Source organism: Berghia stephanieae, chromosome 1 (genome assembly GCF_034508935.2).
Source record: "Berghia stephanieae isolate SIO BIC M18660-M18661 chromosome 1, UCSD_Bste_1.3, whole genome shotgun sequence".
In the NCBI taxonomy this organism is placed as follows: Eukaryota; Metazoa; Mollusca; class Gastropoda; order Nudibranchia; family Aeolidiidae; genus Berghia; species Berghia stephanieae.
In genome coordinates this window covers 80719879-80728748 of record NC_088360.1, presented here as the reverse complement: position 1 = coordinate 80728748, position 8870 = coordinate 80719879, and the positions used below count along the sequence as shown (strand labels likewise).

Genomic DNA, 8870 nt, shown 5'->3' with positions numbered 1-8870 from the left:
AACAGAGCTCTCACCTTTTATAGGCTGAAAAGGGCGATGACCTAAATTTTTGATACATCATCGTCATTGACTTATCCAGCATATTTAATTTTTATGGAACTCGGAAAGTCCTTTTAGCCATCAACAAAGAATTCTTATGGTTATCGTGTGTTGCTTTTATTTATGGCTTACGCGTCTGTACTTTGATTTCACTTTTTATGCATGGACATGAATTGTGTATCTGAGGCAGAGCTTTTAAAACAGAAATAGAAAAAAAATTAGTCAAGTGTCTTCATTGGAATACAGTCAGAATGACGTGATTTGACCATTGTTCTATCACCCATTTAAGTTATGGTTGATTTGATCTCATCGTTTGAATGGGATGATTTCCAAATGTGTTTTTACCTTACAAAACACTTTAAATTTTGATCAAAACCGTTTCCGCTAAATATCGTCTGGTTGAATAAAATAACCCCAAACTTGCCAAAAAGTCTAAATTTGAGACATGAAATCCGGGACTGAGACTTTTTACAGGTGGAGTGTCATTTTAATCAATCGAAATAATACGAAAGAGAACATTTATGATCAAAATTAAAATAAAGCGTGTTTTGTCAAAGTATAGCAGAATTGTTAATCAATTATTTATATACAGTGGTTATCAATTGATGAAATCTATAAATACGATTATTTGTTTATATTCGTAATATATATATATATATATATATATATATATATATATATATATATATATATATATATATATAGCACTGAAGTCATAATAAGATTACATATTACTATGAATCCGTAAAACAAAACATCAAAAAACAACAACAAAAAGCACAAAACAACATCCACAACAACAACAGAAAACCAAAGACGAAGCAACAACAAAAAAAAAAAAAAAAAAAATCAGTATGGTTCACTATTCACACGCAATGCTAATTTCAGAGGGCTGACTTATATATCAATAAATTGCTTTCGTTTCGTTGTTTATGATATCAAGAAACAGCATTTATCGATCTCTCATGGGTTGTCCAGTAAAACCAACTATTTGGAAAATCTTGAGGGTATACATGAGTGCACAATTCTCTTTGCTGTGATGAGTTAAAAACAACAAGAAATAACAGACTACTCTCACATGATAAAGATAAGAAATGATTCCCTAACACTGAGAATATTCATGGATTAATAATGCACAGGAGGTAATTGAAAGTTGAATTTATTTCACACACACGCGAGTAATAATGCTGCGATGCTCGGTCTGTTATTTATAAAATGATTTCGTTTCGTTGTGTAAGAAATTCGGATGCCTCCACTTCCGAGAAGTTTGTCAATGGCATCGAAAACTCAGGGCAGAACAAGAAGAAACAATCCCAATAATCGAATCATGATGAATTCCTGAAACTTTTTTTTTCAGCAGTCCTCATTGTAATGAGCATAAGATAATTAATTCTTAGTTGATTCAGCTATTTTACGAGTCTCCACATTCTACTAGTGTCCAACAAATACATATCATGCAGAAAAAATGAAATATTTCAGCTTTTGACCAGGGTTTTTTTCCCCTGACTATTTTCACTCTTATGTTTTGAAAAAGTACTGTTTTCACAATCAAATCCATTCAATATCGTTAAAAGTCTCGTGATTTGTTTTAGATTAAAATCTTATACTAATTTGACCTATAGGGGAAATGGTTATCTGAGGAGAAGGCGGGGGGGGGGGGGGGGGGGGGGGGAATGGTCTCTCGAACTAATCTTAACCAACAATAGCATACAACTGACTCTTATCCGAATTCATAATATGTGTTAAGTTCGTCATCCCTCTTTGAGGACTATAAACCTTAGTGTCAAATGTTTGTTGCATTTTTTAAAAAAATCAAAATAGTCTGTTTAATATTTCTCACACACCTAAGAATGAGTTAATATCTTAATGCTGGCCAATAACTGAGTTTTTAAACAATTTACCACTCCGACAGATTTTCAGTTGCGGCAATCAAATAATTTCAATGTCTGATCGAATGTTCTTTTCCGTGCACACAAAGGAACTTTTCCGATGCAAACCCATTCTTAAAACTCATATTAATTTCGGATGACCCAATAACAATTTAACATGGCAGAGAAGTCGCGACGTCCCATCTTCCCCTTTTCCAGTTCTAAGTGTTTATCTAGTCCTCCAGAGTTAATAGTCAACATTGAATCATAAGGTGGCATAGCTATTTTAACAAGAAATGAAGTGAGTAAGAGAGTGCCAGAAGAGAACAGAGAATAAAAACTTCGTAGCGGCGATGGGGGCTCGAACCCGCGACCTTACTGTTACGACAACCCCACTTGGCCGGGGAGATCGTGACTCTACCGTATGAACTATCCACGACCGGGCACTCTCCTACTCACTTCATTTCTTGTTATTAATCAACATAAGTGCCTGCTCCACTCACTTTTCATAACTATTTTAGTAGCAGAATGCATAGGCATAGTCTTAGCATTAAGAGGCGTAAAAGAGCGGGGATGGATGACCTTTATTGACCATCAACATTTGATTAGATTAGAAAATGAGATATCATCACTCTTAACCAAAAGACCAGTTGCACAAGGTATATACTCAGTCTTCCGGAGGACTGGTTTCACACTTCGAAGGAGATTGGAACCAGTATGTTGGCGTCCGATTTTTTATTCCCTATTGGCAGCTCAAATAAAACGTCCTCATCACCTGACATCAACCCGACATATGGCTTCTTCATTAGGATCTTTTTCTTCACTTGGAAATATTATGTCATTATCCTTTGCATCTCCAATATTGGGGGTAGTGTTATTAGAATTTACGGAGTCCAGGGACGTGTTGACACCTGGTATGCCGTTCCGATCATCGTTGGTGAGTTTTGTAGAACACTGACGCGTGCTTCTCAGAACATGGACATCGTCTTCAATTTCCAAGTCGACTTCCTCAGCAACCCCCGATATTTGAGAGTCTTGATCCTGCAGGGAAGTGGGATTTAAGTAGTAGAAGAAAATGTTGAATTATAGAAATGTTATACGATGCTAAAGTCGATTGAAAAAGGAACCTGTTTTAAAATGTGTTGTATATCCGTCAGTCTGATTCTTTGTCTCCCAGTGATTGCGTCTATTTCTCTCTCTCTCTCTCTCTCTCTCTCTCTCTCTCTCTCTCTCTCTCTCTCTCTCTCTCTCTCTCTCTCTCTCTCTCTCTCTCTACTCTCATATATATATATATATATATATATATATATTATATATATATACGGGTGTGTGTATGTGTGTGTGTGTGTGTGTGTGTATAAATGACATTGTTATAGAGCAGTAGGACGTAGGGGAATTATCTAAAGAGAAACTTTAAAGGTGTGAAACTTGATGTTCCTTCCATCCTTATGACTCAAACAGTTTCTATATAGCTACCTATTAATATAAAAAATATCTTGCACCACTTGATGATCGCCGCCATGGTGGTGGAAATTGAATTTATAGAAGTAAACTCAATTTAATTTTGACTTCATTTATATTTATTTCTTGGACGTTGCTCTGTTCAAATGTCTGCTGAGTATTTTGATTATTTATATCGGAATGACGTAAATACCAGAAGAACATAAACCTTACCGTCACGTCACTCTCAAACATAAGCTGCGTTTCTGTTTTCCAATATCGATTTGTGCGGTGAAATTCAAAGTAAAAAAATAAATTAAAATAACTTTTGCGAAAATTGACAGTAGGTATAGTCAAATTTGTCCAATATCACAATTTCAGGACCATTTGCAAAACCAAGCAGTCATGCTAATTATATTATTGAAGATCCATGCACATAATGTACATTAGGTATGACAAAAAAAAGGTTCGAAAGTTGCTATACAGACAAAAGGCGTTCGTTGACTCATTTCTGGCCAGAAAGTTTTCCTTTATATTTTATCGATCGATCAAAATGATCCTGAACTTCTCAAAAATTATCAAATCAGATTCTTCTTTATACCACGATCCTTATTTCAACATACGAGAATTCCAAAATTATCAAATTTCTTCTTCTTCTTCTTCTTCTTCTTCTTCTTCTTCTTCTTCTTCTTCTTCTTCTTCTTCTTCTTCATATCATCATCATCATCATTCATATCTCATCATTCATCATCATCATCATCATCATCATCATCATCATCATCATCATCATCATCATCATCATCATCATCATCTTATCATCATCATCATCATCTTATCATCATCATCATCATCATCATCATCATCATCATCATCATCATCATCATCATCATCATCATCATCATCATCATCATCTTATCATCATCATCATCATCATCATCATCATCTATCATCATCATCATCATCATCAATCATCATCATCATCACTTCATCATATCAATCATATCATCTATCATATCATCATCATCATCATACATTCCATATCATCATCATCTATCATCATCTTCATCATCATCATCTATCATCATCATCATCATTCATCTATCATTCATCATCATCATCATCATCATTATCATCATCATATCATCATCATCATCATCATCATCATCATCATCATCATCATCATCATCTCATCATCATCATCATCATCATCATCATCATCATCACATCATCATCATCATCATCATCATCATCATCATCATCATCATCTATCATCATCATCTCATCATATCATCATCATCATCATCATCATCATCATCATCATCATATCATCATCATCATCATCATCATCATCATCATCATCATCATCATCATCATCATCATCTCATCATCATCATCATCATCATCATCATCATCATCATCATCATCATCATCATCATCATCATCATCTCATCATCTATCATCATCATCATCATATCATCATCATCTCATCATCATCATCATATCTCATCATCATTCATCTCATCTCATCATCATCATCTATCATTCTCATCTTCTCACATTCATTCATCTTATCATCATCATTCATCTATCATCTCATCATCATATCATTCATCATCCATCTATATCACATCATCATCATCATCATCATCATCATCATCAACATCATCATCATCATCTCATCATCATTATCATCATCAACATCATCTTCTTCTTCTTCTTCTTCTTCTTCCTCTTCTTCTTCTTCTTCTTCTTCTTCTTCTTCTTCTTCTTCTTCTTCTTCTTCTTCTTCTTCTTTTTTCGCTTTTAAACCAGTGATAGGTACTTGTTTGTGGTGAGAAATCATTGGAAGTCTGCCTGGCTACTCTCCTCTGGGTCCATTTCCAATTCGTTGATATCTTTTTGAAGATACGGTTTTAGACAATACTCGCGTATACTAAACTAGGTCACACGAACGATTAGTAGCAGTAGGCATGGATGTAGTTTGGACAGACTCTCAGATTACTGTAAATACAGTGCTCTATGTTTGTTCTATTTCTTAAACACGTTACGTCTTTGAAGACTTTTAAAGACTTTTTGAACAGCTGTGTGTCATTTAAATTGATGCATAATTCAAGTTAAATCTATCTGGCCAAAATTCTTAAAAAGTCAATTTTAACTTTTTTGTTGTTGTCAAATTCTAATCTAATTACTGTTGCAAAGTTAAATGATTTTGTGATAAATGGTTTGAATGGTTTGAAATTGGAACGACAATTATGAGCCTTTGAAAAATCGTAATATGAGCACTGTAAACTTACAAGATTTAATTGGAATATGAATAGAACATTGTCTATAAAATTGGCACAGAAAACTACAGTACTATGCAATTTGATCTAATATTGGCATTAACAGAGACTTCATTTGTATTTTATTTTTTTAATGAGGTAAAATGCGAAATGTTGTGATATTATAAACCTTGGGGAAAAAGTCAAATCAAAGAGATGATATGAAATTAAGATGAAAAATATGTGAGTAAACAAAATATGAGAGCCAAATTATAAGAGAGTGAGAAAAGAGGAAGAGAGGGGGATAGGGGGGGGGGAGTGAGAAATAGTGGGAAGAAAAGGAAGAGGAAGAGAGAGTGGGACACACACACACACACACACACACACACACAAACATAGAGAGAGAGAGAGATAGATAGAGAGAGAGAGAGAGAGAGAGAGAGAGAGAGGTGGGGGAATGGAAAGAGGGAAATAGGGAGAAGGATAGATAGAGAGAGATTACAAGGAAGGCTTGACATGCGCGCGCACGCGCGCGCACACACACACACACACACACACACACACAGACACATACACAGACCGGGGGAGGGGGAGGGAAAGATAGATAAGTAGAAAGAGAGCGAAGGACAGAGCGACAGAGAGAGAGGGAGAGAGAGAGAGAGAGAGAGAGAGAGAGAGAGAGAGAGAGAGAGAGAGAGAGGAAGGGAAGGAGGGAGGGAGGAAGGAATAGATACGTAGCTAAATAGATAGAGAGATTGTGTGGGAGGTAAATGAAGAGATGTGGATTTTCGCAAAGATTTATAAAATAATCAAAGCATGCGCCCATCCACCAGTTCAAGTTGCGGAAAGATAAAGTAGCTTATATTATTATTCGCTAAACAAGTTATAAAGGAAAATTTGGTTAAAAACTAAAGGTTAAAAAATATGTTAAGACAAATGGAAGAACTTCACATTAAGTAAATGCAGGCGTTAGAAGATTCAGATATAAAACATTGGCCTGTAATATTTGAGAAGGACAATGTGTAACAATAATACTGCCGTACAATGACCAAGAGCTTTTTTTACATTTTAAAAATTGATGTACAAAAATGAATATAACTGCTTTAAAAAAAGGACAAATTACCAAAGACGGAACTTTTCAGACTGAAAGCCCTTCTTCTGCCAAAGCAATAACAATTAAAACTTTCTCCTTACCAGCCATTTTCAGAATTTTCTCTGAAACTTCACACCCACCCAACACAAAGATAGATTTGTTTCTACTTAAACAGAAAAGGAACAAGTGCATTCCATACACATTATTGTCCAGTGTCTAAATTTTATCGCTAGAACAAAGTATTTTCTTTATAATTTGTGATGTACAAAGGTTATCAGAATGAGAAAAATGTTGGTTGCATCGTTACAAATGTGACGATTTTGCTATGGATGGTAAGGAGAGGGTTTTAAAACATCACTTAAAATCCAGACAGACGGTTGAAAAGTAAACTTATAATAGACCCTATTTGGATTTTTTTTTAAACATGAGCTTTTATATAGCGCAATATCCACTCAATGTGATCAAATCGCTTTACAAAGGGTCCCTGACCAACAGCAACACATAACATGTCAACAAGTCCCATCACATAATACAACTAACTATAGAATGAGAAATGTATGAACTAGTCTTCTATCAGACGAGGGGAAAAAGCATTGTAAAAAGCTTTCTTGAAAGTCCAATGGCAAACAGATCATCTACCAATGATCTGGCGTGCACGCCGTTCATTGAGGTAAACTAGGTCCTTGTGATTTCCTGGGGAAACAAAAACTTAGACCGGAAACTGGGACAGATCAAAAATCGGTTGCGAAAAGCCAATTCTCCATATGGAACCAAAAGATCAATTAGACAAAGGGTAACATTACCTCTTCAGCAAACGACTTTATATTCTTTAGAAGGGACGAAATTGACGTCACTCAGCTCTTGTAATTGTATTTGGGCAGCCATTTTAATGATTAGTTCCCACTAAATTCTATCAATCAGGCAATAAACGTTCAAGGGCAAACGTAGATTTGTGTGTTGTTTTTTATATACGACTGGCAGATGTTGTGAGTATTTTCTCTAAACGGATATGATCAATTTAAAAAATCCGGATTTTATAATGGCATGATTTGCTTAATCGTGCAGAAAAAAGAATTAAATAGTTTATTTCTTGTTATTTTCATCGCAACGCATTTCACAATCATGGATTCAATCAGGTATGGGTTCTATCCATGCACATGTCACCATTTCCCATGCTACACAACTCACGAATTCTATCTTTTTACTGTGCATCCTGTGTAACTGTTTGGCTGGCCATTCATACAGTAAGTCGGCATGAACCTTTATTGAATTAGTGGAAATTAGAAAATGGGATATTTTCACAAAAATCGGGTCCAATACATGAGATTGCTGTGACATAATGGATCATTTCTATCTTTCTAAATTAGGTCCATGAATATTTGGTTTGATTTCTCCTTCTTGGTTCACTTTTTACTCCGTTATGGATAATATAAAAATGGAAGAGTTATGAAGTAAATAAACTGTCACAAAGACAAAGAAGAAAAACAGACAGAAAGACAGTCAGATAGATAGATAAATAGATAGATAGATAGATAGATAGATGATAGATAGATAGATAGGTAGATAGATAGATAGATAGAACAATAGATAGGTTGATAGAGAGGTAGATAGTGGTATAGAAAGACAAGTAAAGTTTTAATAATATCATGCTATAATTCTATTTCGAGTAAAATGGATATCTTAGCAAAGTTGTGATAATTGTGAGTCGTGATTGTTATAAAATTACGTAGTAACACTATGATATAAGTATACTAGAATGAAAAAAAAAACTGGAAAATTACAAAAGCATTGTTTGATAATTAATTTTCCAATGAATGCAACAAACATTATACTGTAAGTTTTCTAATCCAGATTTTTTTTGGACATGTTAAATTCTTTTATTTATTTTTTTGTAGAGATTTTGAACAAAAACTCTTCATAATACGTTTTCACATTTTAAAATATGTGACTGATTAAAATTAAGCAAATATGAAAGATTGGAATTGAAAATAATTCATTAAGCAGTGTTATTAAGAAGCAAGACTTTTAAACGAATATCAAATATACGAGTATTATTTCGAAAGGATAAATTGATTATGACTTTTTACTCACCTCTAAGTTTGTAACAGTCAACTTTAGTTTTGTATATTATTTTAAGTGTCTAAAATGTGTTGTCATGAATACAAGACA

The 8870-nt window shown here is 34.3% G+C and overlaps 1 protein-coding gene across 4 annotated transcripts in view; it reads right to left on the bottom strand.

Moving 5' to 3' along the window:
* Nucleotides 1–1712: 1712 nt before the first annotated feature.
* The window catches only part of LOC144958644 (potassium channel, subfamily K, member 16-like), a 95194-nt gene continuing 88036 nt past the window's right edge, over nt 1713–8870 (bottom strand). For all 4 annotated transcript variants that reach the window (XM_078890751.1, XM_078890776.1, XM_078890767.1 and 1 more), the window contains one exon: nt 1713–2948. In XM_078890751.1, the coding sequence (XP_078746877.1) occupies nt 2679–2948 (270 nt within the window). In that variant the 3' untranslated portion in view covers nt 1713–2678. The remainder of the gene's footprint in view (nt 2949–8870) is intronic.